The 23,203-nt window shown below is 35.6% G+C and overlaps 1 protein-coding gene across 6 annotated transcripts in view; it reads left to right on the top strand.

The window, feature by feature from the left end:
- The window catches only part of SNCA (synuclein alpha), a 140,429-nt gene that overhangs the window by 2,382 nt on the left and 114,844 nt on the right, over positions 1-23,203 (top strand). For 5 of the 6 annotated variants that reach the window (XM_090267940.1, XM_090267942.1, XM_090267941.1 and 2 more), the window contains exons 3-4: positions 8,469-8,510; positions 18,833-18,975. In XM_090267940.1, the coding sequence (XP_090124066.1) occupies positions 8,469-8,510; positions 18,833-18,975 (185 nt within the window). The remainder of the gene's footprint in view (positions 1-8,468; positions 8,511-18,832; positions 18,976-23,203) is intronic. The other variant, XM_090267943.1, reaches the window with a different exon arrangement.

Below are 23,203 nucleotides of genomic sequence, written 5' to 3'. Positions count from 1 at the left end.
AACTTTAAAATCTTTGGGGGAAGGAATAGACACATATATACACATGCATCCACAGGGACATACACACCCATGTATGTACATTCCCACTCTGCTTCTTCTCTTTCTCCTCCACTCCTTTGAGCTCTCCCACATTCTCTGCTGGCTCCTGTAGCAGCAGTAGCCTCAGAATGAGCAGAAAGACAGAGGACGAGCGTACTGAGTGGTATGGGGTCCCACGCCTGTGTCTGTACTAAAAGAAAGCTACACGTCTCTCCAGCATAGATGGGCTGGAGGATAGTTATTCTTAGAATGATTTTTATGAATCTTTCTCACTTTTTTTTCTTGCTGTTCATTGACTCCTTTATATTGGTTGATCTTAACACAAATCTTCAGTTTAATTACTTTCTTGATCTCAAAACATTTTCAGAAAATTATTGAATTAAAGTGTTACAAGAGAAAAATTGGTAAGTTAATTTCAAGTTCTTTTTTGAAGTGTAAATTGTATTTTTTTAGATGGAATTTGGAGTACTTGATCAGTGACATGCAGATAATTAATATCGTTATATTTGTCCTCAGTTTTCCAAATTGTGCATGTATGTGCTTGCAAATATTCTCTGATTTCAGTTACTTTAAAACTTAGTAACTTTAAAGATTTTTTATGACATTTATTTGATTAGTTTGTAGTGAGTCCAGAGAGTATTAAATATTAAATTTGTACATTTCCTGTTTTCTAGGTAAAAAACAGGTTTTTCTTATCTGCAAAGCTTTTTGTTTTCATTGTTAACTATGAGTTTGGACAAATAAAAATTTATTTTCAGAGGTGAATTCTGTTATTCACACTAAGGTTATTAAATAAAATTGTAATTTTTTATATGTCACATTAAAAATATCTTCATTGTCTGTTACGGTATTTAATATATAGGAAGTTTTACAAATTATTTATTAGTTATATCCTGATGTCTAATTAAAAGTTGGACCCAAATGCAGGATTTTTGTTGAGAAGTGGCCATAAGAAGACACAATAGTACAGTGCAATTGTTGAGAAACTTTTCCTGTAAGGGTCTAGATCAGTGGTTCTCAACCTTCCTAATGCCACGACCCTTTAATACAGCTCCTTATTTTGTGGTGACCCCGAACCATAACTAAAGCATAGTGATTAATCACAAAAACAATATGTAATTATATATGTGTTTTCTGATGGTCTTAGGCAACCCCTGTGAAAGGGTCGTTCGACCCCCAAAGGGGTCAGCAACCCACAGGTTGAGAACCACTGGTCTAAATAATAAATATTTAGGCCATAATATCTCTGTCTCAAGTGCTTAACTCTGCTATTGTAGTGTGAATGAAACCATAGAAAATAATTAGTGTGACTGTTTTCCAATAAAACTTTATTCTTACCAAAACCAGTGGTGAGTTAATAAAGCTTATTGGCTGTAGTTTGCTGACTCCAGGTAAAGTAGAAAAAACATAAATTTTACATTAGACAAACCTAAATTTCAGTCCAGGCTACATCACTTATTACCTCTAGGATACTGGGGAAGTTACTTAACATTTCTGAGTAACACATCACTCATTTGTAAAAATAAAATGTAGACCAATGCAGTTACCTTGCAGAGTTTTTGTGAGAATGTTATTCATGATAAAAACAACATATGAGTTACAGAGCATACTTTAAAAAAATTAAACACTTTATTATTTAGAGCAGTTTTAGATTCACAGAAAAATTGAGAGAAAGATACAGAAGTTTCCTTTGTACCCCCTAACTGCATACATACATAGCCTCCCACATTATCAACACCCCTCAGCAGAGTGGTACATTTGTTACAATTAATAAACCTACGCTGACACATCATTATCACCCAAAGTCCATAGTTTACTTTAGGGTTCATTCTTGGTGTCATACATTATATAGGTTTAGACAAATGTATAACAGGTATTCACCATTATGGTATCATACAGAGTGGTTTCAATGCCTTAAAATTCTGTGCTCTATTTATTCCATCCCCCAGCCCTACGCAACCATTAAGCTTTTTACTCTCTTCATTGTTTTGCTCTTCCTAGAATGTCATATATTTGAAATCATATAGTTTTTAGTCTGTTCAAATTGGCTTGTTTCACTTAGTAATATGCACTTAAGTTTCTTCCATGTCTTTGCATGGCTTATCAGCTCATTTCTTTCCAGCAGTGAATAATATTCTATTGTCTGAATGTGCCACAATTTATTCATTCCCCTACTGAAAATCATCTTGGTTGCTTCCAAGTTTTGGCAATTATGAATAAGGCTGCTATAAACATCCACATGCAGGCTTTCATGTGGATGTAAGTTTTCACTTCCTTTGGGTAAATACCAAGGAGTATGATTGCTGGATCAAATAGTTAGACTATGCTTAGATTTGTATGGAGCCTTTGAATTCCTTTGAATTCCAATGGGGCTGTGCCATTTTGCATTTCCACTAGCAACGAATGAGAACTCCTGTTGCTTCACATTTCCACCAGTATTTAGTGTTTGATTTTTGATATTTCAATAAGCGTATACTGGTAACTCATTGTTCTTTTAATTTTTATTTCCCTGATAAAATATAATGTGGAGAATATTTCCACATACTTATTTACTACCTGTTACCCGTTTTGGTGAAGTCTCTTCTGCCATTTATTTATTTATTTATTTATTTATTTATTTATTTATTGTTGAGTTTTAAGAGTTCTTTGCATATTTTGGATAATGATTCTTTTTCAGTTGTATCTTTTTTAAAAACATTTTCTTGTAGACTGTAGCTTGTTTTCTTATTCTCTTGACATGTCTTTCCCAGGGTAGTATTTTAATGAAGTCCAGTGAATTGATTCTTTCTTTCCTGGATCATGTCTTTGGTGTTGTATCTAAAAAGTCATTGCCATACCCAAGGTCATGGAAGTTTTTTCCTATGTTATATTCTAGGAGTTTTATAGTTTTGCATCTTACATTTAGGGTTAGGATAGCTTTTGAATTTCTTTGTATGCGAAGGGTGTAACATTGGTGTGTAAATTCTTTTTTGTTCTGTTTGCATGTAGACTTCTAGTTGTTCCATTACCATTGTTGGAAGGATGGTGTTTGCTCCATTGCATTGCCTTCACTCTTCTGTCAAAAATTACTTGACTATATTTATGTGGTCTATTTTTGGGCTCTCTGTTCCATTGATCTATTTGACTATTCTTTTGCCAGCACCACACTCTAGCTTTATAGTAAATCTTGAAGTCAGAGAGTGTCATTCCTCTAACTTTGTTACACTTCTGTAATGTATTGGGCATTCTGGGTCTTTTGCCTCTCCACATAAACTTTAGAATCTGTTTATCAATATCTACAAAATAACTTGTGGGGATTTTGATTGGGACTGAATTGAACTATAGAGCAAATTGGGATGAAATGATATCTTGAAAATCTTGAGTCTTCCTATTGATGATCACAGATAGCTCTGTATTTATTTAAATCTTTGACTTTGTTCATCAGAGCTTAATAGAACTTGTATATATTCTGTTAAATTAATACCCAAGAATTTAATTTTTTTTAGTGCTAATGTAAATGAAATTGTCTTTTTAATTTCAAACTGCTCTTATTCATTTCTAGTATATAGGAAAGTAATTGACTTTTGTTTATTAATCTTATATCCTGCAACATTGCTATAATACTTATTAGTTTCAAGAGGTTCTTATTTACTTATTTATTTAGATTTTCTATGTAGACTATTATGTAATCTGCAAATAAAGACAGTTTTATGTTTCTTTTTTCCAAGTCTGTATATATATATATATATATATATATATATATATATATATATATATATAATTTTTTTTTTAATTGCATTAGCTTGGTCTCACAGTATGATGTTGAAAAGGATTGGTGAGAGAGGGGTATCCTTGCCTTGTTCCTGGTCTTAATAGGAAAGCTTCTAGTCTCTCACCATGAAATGTAATGTTAGCTGTAGGTTTTTGAGTTTTTCTTTTGTAAATAGAGTTTATCAAGTTGAGGAAGTAACCCTCTATTTCTAGTTTACTGGGAGTTTTTATCACGAATTTTGTCAAGTACTTTTTTCTGCATCGAATGATCTGATCATGTGATTTGTCTTTTTAGCCTGTGGATGTGATGGATTACATACTTCAATTTTCAAATGTTGAAACAGTCTAGCATATCAGGAATTAATCCCATTAGGTTATTGTGTTTAATAATTTTTATACATTGTTGCATTTGATCCACTATATTTTATTGAGGCTTTTTGTAAAACACACTTATATATATATAGGAGCCATGGTTATTATCAAATGAATTCTCCAACAGAATAATTGCTTAATCAACACATTTTCTTTTGTCTTTTCATCCATCATTTTAAAACCCATTATCAATAACTAGTTTGAAAAATTGGAAGTGACTAAAGAAAATTTTCCAGTTTCATTGTGGCTGAATGAGTTTGGCACACTATTTTCATAAACTTCATGAGAAAAGTAAACTTTTTTCTTTGTAGTATTATACTTTTGAAAACTATCTTTTGGCTAATTGAAGACCTACTATAAGAATCAGCATTATTTTTATGACTTTTCTCCTTTTGTGATACACACAAGTTTTCAATCAATAGACTTCAGTTTAATGGACAAAGATATTCTCAATCAAGTGGCTGAGAAATTATAAATTGAGAATCAAATTCAAAAGCAGATGGACTTCTTTCTATAATGGTAAGTTTAACAGTAAGGAAGAAAACAATCTTCAAAATTCTTCTAAAGCCACTTTGCTTACTTACTAAACAGTAGTGGCTATGAGTATGAATTGATACAACTTCTCAACTATGCTTCTTCTGCACCAAGTTGAGAAAGTCAACATAACATGAGCAATAGCATAGATGAGTTCTTAAAACTACCAGGCATTACTTCCAACCATTTTACTCTGCAGTTTTGTGATGCCATGAGGGAAAAGATAGGATACTTGTAAGCCATGCCAGCTCAGGGACATTGTTAATTTTGGTGTCTCTTTAGCTTCCATATCTTTCTAGTCACATAGCCACTTGACACCAATTTTGTAGAAATATCTTTTTAATTACAAGTTACTCATCATTTAAAGTTTAATCACTAATTATATATATATATATATATATATATATATATATATATATATATATATAGAAATAAAAAATTCACAGGCCAGAACAGGTGATTTGGTTGATGAGAGCAATCATATTAAAACTCATTTACTGTTTTTTGTCTTGTTTTTATTATTTTCACTCAATCCCTTTATTTTCCCTTTATATTGTAATTTTTACATTACCATTTGTCCCCTTTATACCTCCTTCCACTGGCAGTCACCACATTGGTGCGCATGTGCATGAGTCCTTTCTCCTTTTTGGCTCCCTCCCTCTGCCCTAACCCCACCCCACCCCACCCCAGAGCTGTCATCCTGCTCTCTATCTATGAGTCTGTCTCTTATTTTGCTTGTTCAGTTTGTTCATTAGATTCTGCATATGACTGAAATCATATGGTATTGGTCTTCCTCTGATTGGCTTATTTCACTTAGCATAATGTTCTCCAGGTCCATCCATGCTATCACAAAGGGTATAATTTTCTTTTTCTTATGGCTGAGTAGTAGTCCATTGTGTAAATGTCCCATCTACTGATGGACACTTGGGCTGTTTTCATATCTTGGTGATTGCAAATAATACTGCAGTAAGCATAGGGGTGGTTATGTTCTTACAAGTTACTGTTTCGGATTTTGTTTTGTTTTTTTGATGTCTTCCCAGAAGTGGAATTGCTAGGTCATAAGGCAGTTTCATTTAAAATTTTTGAGGTATCTCCAGACTGCTTTCCATAGTGGCGGCACCAGTCTGCATTCCCACCAACAGTGCACTAGGTTCCCCTTTCTCCACATCCTCACCAGCACTTGTTCATTGATTTATTGATAATAGCTACTCTGATCAGTGTGAGGTGATTTCTCAATGTTGTTTTAATTTGCATTTCTCTTATGTTTAACACCTTTACATATGTCTATTGGCCATCGTATGTCCTCTTTGGAGAAATGTCTATTCAGGTCCTTTTCCCATTTTTTTAATTGGATTGTATGTTTTTTGGTGTTGAGCTTTACAAGTTCTTTATAAATTTTATCAGATGTATCAGTGAATATGTTCCCCTACTCAGTGGGTTGTCTTTTTATTTTGTTGATGGTTTCCTTTGCTTTGCAAAAACTTTAGTTTGATGTTGTACCATATGTTTATTTTTTCTTTTGTTTCCCTTGCATGAGGAGATAGATCAGAAAAAATATTGCTAACTGCAATGTCTAAGATTTTGCTGCCTATATTTTCTTCTAAGAACATTATAGTTTTGGGTCTAAAATTTAAGTCTTTTACCCACTTTGAATTTATTCTTGTGTGTGGCATGAGGTAATTTAGTTTCATTTTTCTGCATGTATCTGTCCAATTTTCCCCACACTATTTATTGAATAAATATCTTTAGCTCATTATTTGTGCTTGCTTCCTCTGTCAGATATTTACTATAAAGACATGGGCTTATTTCTGGACTCTCTAGTGTTTTCCATTTATCTATGTGTCTGTTTTTATGCCAGTACCACGCTCTTTTGATCACTGTGGCCTTATTGTATAATTTGATATTAGCTAGCATTATTCCTCCAACTTTGTTCTTTCTCAAGACCGCTGTTGCTATTCAGGGCCTTTGGTGGTTCCATATGAATTTTTGAAATATTTGTACTAGTTCTGTGAAATGCATCATTGGTATTTTGATAGAAATTGCATTGAATCTGTAGATTGCCTTGGGTAGTATTGCCTTTAATGTTGTTGATTCTTCCTATCCATGAACACAATATGGGCTTTCACTTACTTGTATCTTCTTCATTTCTTTCTTCAGTATCTTATAATTTTCTGAGTATGGGTCTTTTACATCATTGGCTAGGTTTATTCCTAAGTATTTTATTCTTTTTGAAGCAATTGTGAATGGGATTGTTTTCTTAATTTTCCTCTGATATTCATTATTGGCATATAAAAATGCAACTGATTTCTGGATATTAATTTTGTATCTTGCTACTTTAATGAATTAATTTATCCATTTTAATAGTTTCTTGGTGGGATTTTTAGGGTTATCTATGTACAGTATCATGTCACCTGCAAATAAAGACAGTTTTACTTCTTCCTTTCCAATTTGAATGCCTTTTATTTCTTCTTCTTATCTGATTGTTATGGCTAGGACTTCCAGTACCATGTTGAATAAGAGAGGTGAAAGCAGACCAAATCAATAGATGCCGAAAAAGCATTTAATAAAATCCAGCACACATTTATGATAAAAACACTCAGTAAAATGGAAATAGAGGGAACATACCTAAACCTAATAAAAGCCATATATGACAAACTCACTGCCAGCATCATACTCAGTGGGCAAAAACTGAAAGCTTTCCCCCTAAGATTAGAAAATGCAAAAACAGTACACTTTTAAACTAAAGATTGGTAACAATCTTAATATCCAAATATAGGTTTAAATAATTTCACAGATTTTATTTTCATTTCTTTATATTCACCTGTGTCTGATACAATTACATTATTTGACTTAATAGTGTAGTTCTCAAGTGAATCTGCAATTCATTGTTATTTTTCTCCAAAAATATTTTATTAAAAAACTGGCATGAATTACACTTGAAAACTTTAACATTAGAGAACTTATAAATAAAATTGTTAACAAACTTAGTTTTAATGATAAATATTAATAAGTCATTTGTATAAAAGCTGGTCAAAATTCAGGGGTGAAGTTCCTATCTTTCCCCATCTTGAAACTAGTATTAGTAATATTTGAATGATAAAATAATCTATTCCTTCTGAAGGTTTACCTGGCTTAGTGGAAAGAGTATGAGTTTAGGGTCACTGAGACCATAATTAGAATGTACTTGTAGCCAGTTATTATCTGTGCAACTTCAGACAAATAACTTGGATTTTATTTGTAATTCTTTCATATATAAAATGAGCAGTATACACATATAAGAAATGGATATTACAAATAACAAATAAGATAGATGTAAAATTACTTTTACATAATAGGTGTTCAGTGAATGTTGATTTCCTTTTACCCTCCCCCTTCTATTTGTGTTCATGGGTTAACTAGCCTCTGCTTTACTGTACTTTAAGAAAGTTGCTGCAGTTCTGAATCCCAATCATCTTCTCACCCAGGCCCAGTGTTATCTCACCTTTTGTCCCCCCTCCCTTTGTAGTTGATATGTGAAGTGGGACACCAGGGGATAAAAAGTCATCATGTGGACTAAATACTTGATTAGAGAGAACCTCCTCCTGTTAGCTTTACTTCCTCCTACTTGTAGTGATGGCTGCATTTCCTTGGTTTAGGTTTTTTGGCCCCAAGGATATCTTTGTGTATGGGCTTCTACAGATTGAAGTTTTGTTTTGATTATTTGTATTTAAAATAAGTTATTAGCAATGTAAGTCCATGTTGAGACTTATTTTTTGAAAAATTTTTTTTAATAGGCTCCAAAACCAAGGAAGGAGTGGTTCACGGTGTGACAACAGGTAAGCTCCTTGGGCTTATACCCAGGGATGATGTGGACGGTGCCCTGTGAGCTGCAGAGACCCAGCACTGATCATTCAGAATGTGATTGTAAATAGCCCCTGTGCCTGTAGAGGAGCAGTCTAAGGAAAATCAGCTTTGTTTAAAATTTATTATGAATAAATCAAACAGTATATTTAACTGGCAAGAATAACTCTGAAATGACCAGCTGCGCTTAATTTACAAAGTAGTATAGAAATTGAATATTCTTACTTAGTTAGGCCAGGAGTTTTCTACCTACACTTTTACTTCAGTTGTCAACTTCATGATCACATTATAGGAAATAATGATAGTGTAGTTAATTCAGACTTAATGAATGATGTCTTTGAAGTTGCTTTAAAGGTCAAAAAATAAATTATAACATCAGCTTACTCATTTTTTTCTCATAAATATATGTTGTAAAGAACTTCCTATTATTGGAAATTTTCTGAAGGCTTTGGTTCTTATAAAAATAAATTTACTACATAATAATGAATACACTTAATTTTCAACATGTTCTAATTTAAAGTTTCTTACAAAATTGCTTTATAATATACATTTCTTTATTTTCTCCAAATTTTTAATTTGTATATGAATTCAATACTAGATCTTAATTTTAGAATTTTGTTTAATGTGAAAGGTTAGATTTACTATATCTATTCTAAAAGTTGGTGCTGTGTTTCCTTCCTGGAATTTTATTATTAAGTTAAAGTCAAATATAAATTAATTATTGGTGTTAATATATTAATTACAGATATACAGAAAATTCTTTGTAGTGAACTCAAAATCATCTACTGTGAAATAATACAAAAAAATGAAACAGGATCTCTGACTTTAATGAACTCAAAATACACTGGTGGAGGTAGATAGACATACAGAGAAATAATACGGTGCACTGTAGAGAGTTCAATAGTAGAGAAATATTTAACATTTCATGGCCTCACAGGAGTAGGGACAGGGACACTTGTTGAGAGGAGAGGTTTTTATGAAATTTGGTATTTGAGGTGGGTTTTAACACCAGCTTGAATTTGCAAAGCGAACAGAGGGTTATCTGAGAGGGATGAAGTCTTCTGGCCAGCTGGAGTTCTATGAACCAAATGGGAAAGAGGGGCTCATTTGGAGGGAAAAAAATAAGTGTTTTAAAATATAATATTATCAGTTGGTTGGGAGGAAAGTATCCTTTTGACCCTGATTATAAGGTTCCCCCCCCTCAATAAAAAACATTTATTAGATGCAAAATGTACTAAGTTGAGTGTGTTTCTTTTCTTTTTGTTTTTCACCCTTTGCTTGAGATGTCAATGAACAGAGAAACAGTGGAAAAGGCTTAAGAGGAACATAGGGGGTCAAGGTTAACAGATAAATCCACTAGATAAATCAAATCCTACAGAAATTTTTAAAAATTTATTTTTATTGTTACATGTATACCCTGTCACTTTGTAATGTAACTAATTTATTTATTTTTACAATGATAAAAATCTAATGAAAGTAAAAACAATACAAAGTACATTTTACTGTGCAGTTTATATGTATTAAAATAGATTAAGGGTTTATACACACACACACAGATAATTAAGTATTGTAAGAATAAATTTTCATGGCTGGCAAAAATTATGAGTATGTAAAAAAATTAAAAATTACTTGTCTCTTTGTTAATTTGTAACAAGAAAATGTTAATATGTTAATAATAAAGGTAAATTTTCTATTCATGTTCTTGTGGAAAATGACAGCGTGGAGCACATCATTCACTACTTTTAATGGATAAACATTCTAGAAACATTTAAAAACATGAAATTTCTAGTATAGCTTTTCACTGACATTTTAATTGAACTTTGCATTGAGAACAGCCATTATTCCTTAGGAGACAGCAGCAATATCACAGAAGTGGTAAAAGGTCAATATGAAGCAATACCTGCTGTGTGCTCTTCCTGGTTTTAGACTCTAGGGCCACTTCATTTCCCCCCCTCATTGTCTAGGACCAGGGGTAAACCTCCTTATCCTTACCAAACCCCATAGCTTCAATGACCTACATAGTTTATTTGAAACCCAATTGCTTTGTCCACACTGTTTAATCATTGGCCTCTCCCAACTAGTGACATGAAATCTGTACAATAATTATATGACTAGCATGTAAGGCTCAATAGCTATTATAAGTCCATGGTATAACTCCATGAGTTCCTCAGACTGGCACTTATCCAGAGAGGATATATGCAAGCACAAAGCATAGCAAATAAATTGGTCTCTGTTTGCTTAGGAGATAGCCTGCAAAAAAATATTATCCCAAATTCCTGAAACATGGAGGTCGGGGGGGAAACAGGCAAAGAAATGAGTTTGTGGGGCAAAAAGAAAAGAAGGCAAGCATTGCATAGGTAGCAACAAGAGATATAAGGCCTAGGTTTTATAAGCATAAATACTACAAGGTTTAGATGAAAAGGGGTTTTATTTCTTCATTGACTATGAAATATTTCAAAGAGCAGACTCTCTTGTTCTTTGCCACTTTTTCATAGAGTTCTTAATTTAGTCAAAACAACCTTTGTCATTCATGTTTTCTTTATTTGGAAATTGCATGGAGGGAACGTGAAAAGATTAACTCAGCAATTATATCGAAGGAAGAGTGCCTTGAAGAATTTTTTATTATATTTTAATTACATTTATTATTATTTTTTTTTATTATTTGTTTTCAATTACAGTTGTCCCATTTTCCCCCATTGCTCCCCCTCAGCCCACACTTTCTCCCACAGTCATTTCCCACCCCCATTGTCCACATCCATGTGTCATTTATACATGTTCCTTGACTAAACCCTTCTCCTACTTACTCCCCTTCTCTCCCTCCCTCCTCCCCCTGATAACTGTTATTCTGTTCCTTGTTCAGTTTTGTTCATTTGTTTGTGTTGTTCATTAGTCTCCTGCATTAGCTAATATAATATGGTATTTTTATTTCACTAAGCATAATTCTCTAGTTCCATCCATGTTGTCGCAAATGGCAGGAGTTCCTTCTTTCTCTCTGCTGCATAGTATTCCATTGTGTAAATGTACCACAGTTTTTTAATCCACTCATCTACAGGTGGGCACTTAGGCTGTTTCCAGCACTTAGCTATTGTAAACAGTGCTGCAATGAACATAGGGGTGCATAAGTTCTTTTGAATTGGGGTTTCAGGATTCTTCAGATATAATCCTAGCAGTAGAATCGCAGGTTCAAAAGGCAGTTCCATTTTTAATCTTTTGAGGTAATTCCATACTGTTTTCCATAGTGGCTGCACTCATCTGCATTCCCACCAACAGTGCACTAGGGTTCCCGTTTCTCCACATCCTCGCCAGCACTTGTTGTTTGTTGATTTGTTGATGATGGCCATTCTGACAGGTGTAAGGTGGTATCTCATTGTGGTTTTTATTTGCATCTCTCTGATGGCTAGTGATGTTGAGCATTCGTTCATGTGTCTATGGACCCTCTCTGTATACTCCTTGGAGAAGTGTTTGTTCAGGTTCTTTGCCCATTTTTTAATTGGGCTGTCTGTCTTCTAGGTGTTGAGATGTGCAAGTTCTTTATATATTTTGGAGATCAATCCCTTGTCTGAGGTATCATTGGCAAATATGTTTTCCCATATGGTTGGTATCCTTTTCATCTTGCTGATGTTTTCTTTTGCTGAGCAGAAACTCTTTAGTTTGATGTAGTCCCATTTGTTTATTCTTTCCTTTATTTCCTTGCCTTGGGAGATGTATTGGTGAAAATATTGCTACATGGGATATCTGAAATTTTCCTGCCTATGTTTTCCTCTAGGACCTTTATGGTGTCACGGCTTACATTTAAGTCTTTGATTCATCTTGAGTTTATTCCAGCGTGTGGCATAAGTTGGTGGTCTAGTTTCATTTTTTGCCCATCGCTGTCCAGTTCTCCCAGCACCATTTGTTGAAGAGGGTCTTCTAACTCCATTTATGCTTCTTCCCCCTTTGTCAAATATTAGTTGACCATAGAGGCCTGGGTTTATTTCTGGGCTCTGTATTCTGTTCCAGACTGTTTTGATCACAGTCGCTTTGTAGTATAGTTTGATGTCTGATATTGTGGTTCCTCCTGCTGTGTTCTTCTGTCTCAAGATTGCTTTGGCTATTCGGGGTCTTTTTGGTTCCATATAAAATTTTGAAGTATTTGTTCTAGGTCTGTGAAATATGTCATTGGTATTTTAATAGGGATTGCGTTGAATCTGTAAATTGCTTTGGGTTGTATGGACATTTTAATGACGTGGATTCTTCCCATCCATGAACATGGTATTTGCTTCCATTTATTTGTATCTTCCTTAATTTCTTTCTTCAATGTTATGTAATTTTCTGAGTACAGGTCTATTTCTTTGGTTAAGTTTATTCCTAGGTACTTTGTTTTCTGGTGGATATAGAAAATTGCATTTTTTTTTTTTTTAGTTTCTATCTCTGATATTTTATTGCTGGTGTACAGAAATGCCTTAGATTGCTGTGTATTTACTTTGTACCCTGCTATTTTGCCAAATTCGCTTATTATGTCGAGCAATTTTTTAGAGAAGACTATAAGGTTTTCTATGTATACTACCATGACATCTGCAAATAATAACAGTTTTACTTCCTCTTTCCCAATTTGGATGCCTTTTATTTCTTTTTCTTGTCTGATTGCTGTGGCTATAACTTCCAAGACTATGTTGAATAGGAGTGGAGAGAGAGGACATCCTTGTCTTGTTCCTGACCTCAGGGGGAATGCTTTCACTTTTTTTCCATTGAGTATGATGTTGGCCTCAGATTTCTCATATATAACCTTAACTATGTTGAGGTATGCTCCCTCTATTCCAAGTTTGCTGAGTGCTTTCATCATAAATTGGTGTACTTTATCAAATGCTTTTTCTGCATCTATTGATATGATCATGTGTTTTTTGTCTTTCATTTTGTTTAGGTGCTGTATTATATTTATGGATTTGCAAATGTTAAACCATCCTTGCATCCCTGGATGAATCCCACTTGATTGTGGTGTATGATCTTTTTAATATGTTGCTGGATCCTGTTTGCCAATAGTTTGTTGAGGATTTTAGCATCTTATGTTCATCAGCAAGATTGGCTTATAGTTTTCTTCCTTTGTTGTGTCTTTACCCAGTTTTGGAATTAGGGCAATACTGGCTTCATAGAAAGAGTTTGGGAGTTTTCCCTTTTCTTGCATTTTTGGGAATAGTTTGAGAAGGGTAGGAGTTAGTTCTTCCCTAAATGTTTGGTAAAATTCACCCGTGAAGTCATCCGGTCCAGGGCTTTTGTGTGCCAGGAGTTTTTTGATTATGGTTTCAATTTCACTTTATGTTATTGGTCTGTTTAGGCTTTCTACTTCTTCTTGATTCAGTTTTGGAAGATTATATGTTTCTAGAAATTTGTCCATTTCATCTAGGTGTCAAGTTTCTTGCCATACAGTTGTTTGTAGTAATTTCTTACAATCTTTTGTATTTCTGTGATATTAGTCGTGATTTCTTCTCTTTTATTTCTGATTTTGTTTATTTGGGTCCTCTCTTTTTATTCTTGATGAGCCTGGCTAAAGGCTTGTCGATTTTGTTTATTTTTTCAACGAACCAGCTCCTAATTTTGTTGATCTTTTGAATTGTTTGTTTAATCTCTGTGTCATTTAATTCTCTCTGATCTTGATGATTTCCTCACTGCTATTCTCCCTGGGCTTTGTTTGTTGTTGTTGTTCTAGTTCTTGTAGCTGTATGGTTAGATTTTTTGTCTGAGATTCTTTTATCCCCTTCAGGTAGGCCTGTATTGCTATGAACTTCCCTCTCAAGACTGCTTTTGCTGTGTCCCATAGCTTTTGGGCTGTTGTGTGTTCATTATCATTAGTTTCCAGAAACTTCTTGATTTCTTCCTTGATGTTATTGTTAACCCATTCATTATTTAATATCATGTTATTAATTCTCCATGAGTTTGGGTGTCTTCGATTTTTTTCCTTGAAGTTGACTTCTAGTTTCAAGGGATTGTTGTCTGAGAAGATACTTGATATAATTTCAATTTTCTTGAATTTGTTGAGGCTTGTTTTGTGTCCTATAGTGTGGTCTATTTTTGAAAATGTCCCATGTGCATTTGAAAAGAATGTATATTTTTCTTCTTTGGGGTGAAAAGTTCTATATATATCAGTTAAGTCCATTTGATCTAGTGTGTTGTTCAATGCCTCAATATCCTTGGTGTTTCTTTGCTTCAAAGATCTGCTTATTGTTGATAATGGGGTGTTAAAGTACCCTACTATGAGTGTGTTGCTGTTGATATCCTTCTTGTAGTCTTCTAGTAATTTTTCTTATATATTTGGGTGCTCCTATGTTGGGTGCATATATGTTTACCAGGGTTATATCTTCTTGATGGATTGTTCCCTTAAGTATTATGAAATGTCCTTCTTTGTCTCTTTTTATGCCCTTTGCTGTGAAATCCATTTTGTCTGATATAACTATTGCTACCCCAGCTTTCTTTTAATGTCTGTTTGCTTGGAATACTTTTTTCCATTCCTTCACTTTGAGTCTGTGTAAATCTTTTGTTTTAAGGTGTGTCTCTTGTAGACAGCATATATGCAGGTCATGTTTTTGTATCCATTCTGCTACCCTATGTCTTTTGATTGGAGCATTTAATTCATTTACATTTAAGGTTATTATTGATAGGTATTTATTTATTTCTCTTTGTACCTGTGTTTCTCTCCCTCTCTTTTTTTCTTCCTTTTTCTTAAAGCATTCCCTTTAGCATCTCTTGTAATGCTGGTTTGGTGGAGATGTATTCTTTTAGTTTTTCTTTGTCTGAGAAACTCCTTATTTCACCTTCTATTTTGAATAAGAACCTTGTGGGGTAGAGTATTCTTGGTTGTAGGCCTTTGTTTTCATTGCTTGAAATATTTTTTGCCATTCCCTTCTGGCTTGTAGTGTTTCTATTGAGTAATCAGTTGATAGCCTTATTGGAGCTCCCTTGTATGTTATTTGCTGTTTTTCTCTTGCCTCTTTTAGGATTCTTCCTTTGTCTTTGAATGTTGCCATTTTAATTATGATGTGCCTCGGAGTGGGCCTTTTTGGGTTCATCTTCATTGGGACCCTCTGTGCTTCCTGAACTTGCATGACTTTTTCTCTCATCGAGTTAGGAAAATTTTCTGTTATTACTTTTTCAATCAGGTTTTCTATCCCTTGCTCCTCTTCTTCTTGTTCTTGTATCCCTATGATTCTAATGTTATTTAATCTCATGTTGTCCTGCATTGCTCTTAAACCCTCTTCATTTTTTAAAACTTCTTTTACATTTTGTTGTATGGTCTGGGAATTTTTTTCTACATTGTCCTCTAACTCACTGATTCAGTCCTCTGCTTTGTTTAGCCTGCTTTTGGTTGATTCTACTGTGTTTTTCAGTTCAGAAATTGTAAACTTCATTTTTTCGTGGTTCTTATTGATAGTTTCTATGTCCTTTTTTATGCTGGTGTAGTTCTAAGTTCCTTGTAGCTTTCCTGCAATTCTTTGTAGTTTCCCTGGAGTTCCTTGTAATTTCCCTGGAGTTCCTTGTAGTTTTCTTTCAGTTTCTCAAGTTCATTGAGCTTCTTCATCACCATTATTTTGAATTTTATGTTTGATAATTGGCTTATGTATATTCCATCTACCTCTCTTTCTGGGGATTCCTCTTTTCCTTTCATTGGGAGGTTGTTTCTGTGTGTTCCCATGTTGTATTCTTCGTGTTTGTTTTTGTTTATTAGATTTGTCTGCTTTGATTTCCCGCTTTCGTGGTATGAGATTCTGTATAGGAGACCTGGGGGACTGAGTGGTGCAGTCTCTTTGATCTCCTGAGCCTGACGCTCTTGGGATGCCCTTTATGCCATTTGTTTAAGCTGTCTGGTTGTATTTCTGTTACTCTTTGGTGGATCCTTCCCTCTGGCTAGTTGATTGAGAGTCACTCTGCCCACCTTGTCTTGAGTTCTTTTGTGGAGATGCTATTAAAACATAAACACACTACCCAAGCAAGAAACCCACACCCTCCAAAATATCCTCCACCCACAATCCCACTATCAGAAGGAAATGAGCCAGTATTAATATAAATGTAGAGAGGTTAAGACTGTTATACTATAGGAGAAACAAATAAGGGTTGGTTTAAATGAAAGAAAGGTGATTTTTGAGAGGGAAGATGATAGAATAATAATAGTAGCAAGTAGTGTCAAGGCTATGCAAGGCAATAAGTAATATTTACATTGTATGTTGAAAAAGGGAGGGAAGAATGCAGAAAGAAGTGAGAAAGTGCAGTGTATGGTATTACGTTTATATAGCATTTATATGCTATATGTTTAGTGTGAGAGGGGGGATCAACAAAACAGACAAACAAAAAAAACAAAAATTAAGAAGAAGAATAGGGGGGAGAGAAGGTAGGAAACAGGTTAAAGAAAGAGTTTTTACCCAGTACAACCTTTGGGTGCAGTCTTCTTTTTTTGAATTCGCCTTTGGTCAAAATTCCGTGGGTTTCAAATCTTTCCTGGCTGGCAGGCTGTGAGGAGATCCAGCTTGATTCTGGGGTTGCTAGTCTCTCACTTGTGGGCCTGCTGCCACTCTGCTGTGAGCCACACTTAGTTGAGTCCCCTCCCCCCTGGTCCTGCAGCACCCTCAACCCTCTTCAGGCTTGTCTAGCAACATTGCTCTGCTGGTGAGCCAGCGTGTGCATGCCAATAGTTTCTGCCCAGCCTCAAGTCCTGTCTCTGCTCCTCCAAAAAAGTCTCTTTCTTTCCTCCAAACTGCAGCACCGGCCTGAGTCCCTGCCTGTACACCTGTGCGCACCACCTGCCGGCCTGGGGTCCTTACCAAGTCTGCAGTTCCGCCACAGCTTTTTTTATTTTATTTTTTACAAGAATTTTGTACATAATTTATTTAAAAATAACTTTGAGAAACAGCACATTTGACTGAACAGTAATTAAACTATTGGAAAAATAGCATTATTGAATAATTACCCAATGTTAATCCTTAAAAATAATTGTTATAAGCCAACCTTGTGAATTCAAGATAGGCATATTGCTAATAATAATAAATATTAGAAATACATTTAAAATATCCATATAGTTAGCATATATAGAAAATTAATTAGCTGAAATCAGCTGTGAAACCTGGCCTGGAATTTGCTTGGTGGCGCCCTGGTGTGAGCGCCCAGAGTGCAGAGTTGTCAGCCCAGGGTTGCCAGCCAAGGGAGTCCCCACCTAGACTCAGTTCATACAGTTTCTCACAGTCCGGGCTGTTCCCTATCTTCCCACACCTCTGGCTGTTTCAGCCAAACCTTCTTGCTGACTCCTCTGGGACTTCGCTGGTTGGTGCACCCTTGGCAGGGGGAAGCCTCCAGCCTCCAAGCAGATCCTGGCTAATGAGCTGGTCAGCAGCTGCCCCTTTCAGGTGCGGTGTGGCAGAGGCCCCAGTCTGGGAGGCCCAGCGACTCAGTCTGGAGAGTGCAGCTGAACTTTGCGCCCTCTTTCACACAGCTCCTACACTCCCTTCCCTGTTTGCGCTGTCTGAAATCCACACTCACTCACTCCTCTCCATGTTTGCACTCCAAGTCCTTCTGCGATGGGAGCAAGCAGACACTGCTACCTACTCCGCCTCCATCCAAGAATTTTTGATTAAAGATTAAACTTCTGCTTCTGAATCCAATCCTAAACTGCTGATACTGTTTTCTAAATTTTTAATTTATTTTTTTAAATTTACTAAGAACCATATTCTAATTTGCTTTATGAAAAGAAATGTTAAGTGTGTTTAACTAACCTCTTCAAATTCAATCATGTTAAGAACCCTTCTGTTTCCACTTCCTGAAGTTTTATTGAAGGATCAAAGGTCCCTGATAATCATTTTGTACTGTATTGTTTATTTCTGATAATAACGTGTATGAACATGGATATGTCATGTGACTCAGAAGGTGTGTTGAAAATGAATCTTTTGAGTGAGATAAAAGAATTGGTACTGAAATTGAAATAAAGAAATAAATTTCAGGCTGAGTCTGCTACAAGTGTAACTGTACCATAAGCATAGCTTTCTGCAAACTTCCCTTAATAAAAGGGAACCAAACTCAAATTGCTCATGGTTCTAAATTTGTGATCATTAAACTTAAAGCACCTTTTAGTGGACAAAACAAAATATCCTAGCAGAGATTTAATATTTGGCTCCACACTCACATAGAAATCTCTATAGCTTTTATTTCTTCTGACCCTTCAGCTATCTATGGTGTTATAAATATAGGTCTTTAGAACTTGACAAGTAGTGTAAGTAGAATGATTATAAGTTGCTGTCATTCCATCATTTCTTAATCTGTACTTGCTCTTGATTTATCCCAGTGGCTGAGAAGACCAAAGAGCAAGTGACAAATGTTGGAGAGGCGGTGGTGACAGGGGTGACTGCAGTTGCACAGAAGACAGTGGAGGGAGCAGGGAACATCGCAGCCGCTACTGGCTTTGGCAAAAAGGACCAGTTGGGCAAGGTATGGTCGTATACATCTTATGTTATACTTGTGAGCTTGTGAGATCACAGTGCGTTTTCATGCAAGGCTCTAGACAGAAATGAGAGTTTACTTGCGGAGGGATGGCAGACCCTCCCCAGTAGAAAGTACTACTTTTATATGGGTATTCTTTTTTGAGGTATTAACCCAGATAAATGCCATGAAGACTGTACAATAATCATGATTGTTTCATTTCCTGGAAGAAAGCACATGAAATGAACAATGTTATAAATGCCAAAGCAACAGTGACATTTCAGAAAGAATGGGTGCTTTCATGTTGGCTATGAATCTTGGAATTTCTCTTTATCAGAATATAACAAATGACTTTGTGCACATTTTCTAAATTTTCAAAATGAAGATCTTTTGCTTGATTTCTTTATAATGATATCATCTCTTATTAAATGACATACTTAAATATCATGTAATGTTTATTCCCAAATATATGTGTGTGGAAACTGTGGTGCTTAAAATGCACCACAATCAGAAATCGTGGTTTTGGGGGTGATTTTAGAATTCTCAAAAGAATTTTGGCTTTGCATTATTGATCCAGCTGTGACTCTAGTACAATTATATAAAATATATTATGACTTTCATTTTAATTGGGAAAGTAATAGAAAATGAGGCATCAACTGGAAGATAAAATTTTATAAATTCAAAGACCACAGTAGCAGAACAAGTTTTACTTCTTCCCTGCCACAATGGCCTCCTTACTATTCCTTGAACAAGCTGAGCATACCCTAGCTTCTCCGTCTGCCTGAAAAGTTCTTCCCCAAGATCACACCCTTGGCTTACTGCCTCATCTCCTTATGTCCTTGTTCAGTGACACTTTCTCAGTGAGGCTGCCTGGACCTGTTTAAAATGGGCACCATTCTCCCCTACCTATGGTAGTTCTAATCTCCCCACCCTTTATTTTTCCCCTCTTTTTGCTAAAGCTTTATAACCTTTAAAATGGTAAGTAACAAAATGATCTAAAAATTAAATAAAATAGTAAATAAGTTATTTTTTATGTATGTTGGGTATTTTTTCTTTAAGTGCTATGAGCATAGAATATATTTTGTTCACCGATATTTCACAAATGTCTAGAAACATGCCTGACATGGAGTAGACAATTAATGCATATTTATTAAATTAAGGAGAAAAGTACGAGAAGAGATAAGTAAATAAGCGACTTTCATTTTTGTGTTCTTAATAATTATAGAGATAGTATAGCAACTACCCTGGCTGGTTTGGCTCAGTGGATTGAGCGTCGGCCTGCGAGCTAAGTGTCGCTGGTTCGATCTTCCAGTCAGGGCACATCAGAGAAGGAAAACTCTGACTCCAAAAAACCTCCGCTGCCTTGCAGCATACCTCTTCAGGGGAAAGGCTAAGGGAGTAAACCCCGACAGAAAATCCGGAGCCGGAGTCCCTAAGGCGGTTTGACGTTGTAGTCAACACTGGCAACTCCTGCGGCGCACCTGAAGCCAAGCTGTATTGACTCCGTCTTTCCCTTGGACCCTTCAGCTGTGAAGAGAGGGGGGGTCTGCTGCATGGGCAACAGCAGACCCTCCATATCACCCTGCCCAGGCTCTGTAGCTTCAGCTCCACTGGAGAGGACACTCCAGCGTCATCGCAAGATGTCGATTCAACACGGGAGGAGACAGATACCGTGTCACTCCCGAGTCGGACTGCACAGCCATTCTCGGTGGTGCAGATAGACTCTTAAGAAGCTACACCATCGTCTCTCGAGACGGACGGCTGCCGAATTCAAAGTATAGCAACTGTGTCTATTTAGCCATCCAAAAGTTATAACCAATGAGGTTTTGGAATAGATATCCCGAAAATGGTAAGAAAGTAGTCTCATTTGCGGGCGAACTGCTCTGAGTTGCCTCCTCTCCATGTAATCCTATGTAGCAGGCCTACCTTGATGGATCATGGAAACATGATAATATAAAGACAGGACTAAAAACCTGAACATACTTGGATTTAATTGCATGGAGTCACATTGTCTGGGGCAACTGATGCTAATTATGAAAAATTTGGACTGGCTTCTAGTGACATTCTTCAGCTAACCCTTAAATGTATGGTTGATAATGGTAGTACTCCTTTGTGCAGAATATGTTTTTCAAATACTCTTATTACTTGTGCTAATAATTATAGTAATTCTTGTTTTCTATCTGAAATCAAAATTACATTTATGGCTTTATTACATTTCAAAAGCTAGAGGAGACTTTAGATATTAGTACAGAGGTAATTAGCCTGTTTTGTGTCCCAGACACCTTTGCCCATCTAATGGTAGTTATGGGCCCTCTTTCTCCCAAAGACGCACACTCCCATATACACACCAAAAGGCTCAGTGGGATCATGAAAGGCCATTGTCAGACAGAGCCCATGATTTAGACCAACCCCTTGGGTATAGTTGAGAAAAGTCACATAGACAACTGTGACAGACGGTATACCTGTGGTGCTTTTCCGTCCAATATGTCACTGCCCCAAGCACTTCCTCACAAACCAGCTTCCTTTGGGTTTTTATAAACTAACTTATGACAACCATATGTAACTGCAGAAATTCTTTGCTTTAGAATATTAAGAGAAACCAGGGAAACACGTATCTATCCACACACCCCATTTAAAGCATACAATGTAAATTGCAAATAAGGCATGAAAGTACTTTATTTCTTACAAAACTGGACTTGTGTTTTACCCTTCTAGAATATTGCTATTTATTTTAATATTTTAAAGCAGAAATCTAAATGATGTGACAAATTTAACCATTTGGAGATATTTCTCTTTTGGGTACTTATGGGTTCTTACAAATTTCTAATATAAAAATGAAGTCATAAGACATGGTTGTAAGGGAAAACAACAACAACAACATTGAACTGGGAGTTAAAATGGCTGATTTTCATCCCTGCTCTGTTACTAACTGCCTGGATGACCTTTTGAAGATCTCTTAGGACTCTTTTTCATCTAATGAGGAAACTATACCAGAAAATTGGTTAAAGCCCAATTTAGCGATAAAGTTCTGAATTTCTATAACTTAAGGAAGATACCAATAAAATTCTTTTATCTCTGGGATGTCAAAAATAATTCTGGCGAGTTTAAATAAAATGGTTGAATTTGTTCTTTAGAAAATTTGAAATAATTTAATTTTATTATTCAAATTCTGATCAAAGTGATTCTAGTGAATGGAAATAAGCAATTTATTGTTGCTTTTACCATTTGTTACTGACTCCATTGAGAAACTCATGCTTTAAGAAATAATGCTTGTTCACTGTGTGCCAAAAACTTTGCTAGATATTGAGGTTAAAATAATGAGAAAACTTTACCCTGTTTTTCTCTTCCTTTAGCATATATTCTAATGATAAAGATCAATAACAGTAAGTGTATAATTATTAACTATGGTAACTGCTATGGAGTAGCAAATGCTGAAAATATCCTACAGCCAGTGTAGGATAGGAGTAAAAGAGCATCACAAAGGTTTCTCTGAGGAAATATGTTTGAGCTGAGATCTAAAAGAAAAGAATGACTGGCAATTAAGAAACAAGCAAGAGTTGAAAGAAAAGCATCCCAGGCAAAAGCAGAAACATGAGGAAATGTCATGTGGTGAGAGGGGACCATAGCAAATCAAAGAGGGTTGTGTCTGGAGTCAGAGGAAATGGGGAGGAAGAGGCTGGGGAAGTGTGCTGGGGCCATATCATGCTGGCCATAATAAGAATGTTGGTCATTATTTTAAGAATAAAGGAACCTATTAAAGCGTTTTAAGCAAGGATGTCAAGTTACAGGCTTGCATGTTGAAAAGATGTCTCTGCCTCAATGGAAGGAAACAGATTCAAGGATGCTCAGAGTGGTAAGCAGGGAACATTTAATGGATTGTGTTGGAAAGAGGAGACGATTGCACATACCAATCAAATACAGTGTTGATTGGGGGAAAAGGAAAGAGATGGATTAATTCAAAGACTCTGTAGAAGGTAATATCAAAAAGATTTGGTGATGTATTTTTTGAGGTTTGGGATAAGAGGGATGTGACAAGTGGGGCTACTAAATGTTAGCTTGTGGAGTGTATTCATGGTGGTGCTATTCTCTTGGTGGTCGGAACCTCTCTTGAAGATCAGGAATGCGTCAAGGGGAGTGGCTGTGTTGGTGTTCAGCCTTCATGCCTTTTAAGGATGTTTGGCCTATCACTCCCTGGTTGAGGACACAAACCTTCCCTCCTCCCTCTCTCCCTCCCTTC

Source organism: Furipterus horrens, unplaced genomic scaffold, assembly GCF_987537825.1.
Source record: "Furipterus horrens unplaced genomic scaffold, mFurHor1.1.pri manual_scaffold_2, whole genome shotgun sequence".
In the NCBI taxonomy this organism is placed as follows: Eukaryota; Metazoa; Chordata; class Mammalia; order Chiroptera; family Furipteridae; genus Furipterus; species Furipterus horrens.
The sequence above is the reverse complement of the archived record's forward strand: the minus strand, read 5'-3'. Positions and strand labels throughout refer to the sequence as shown.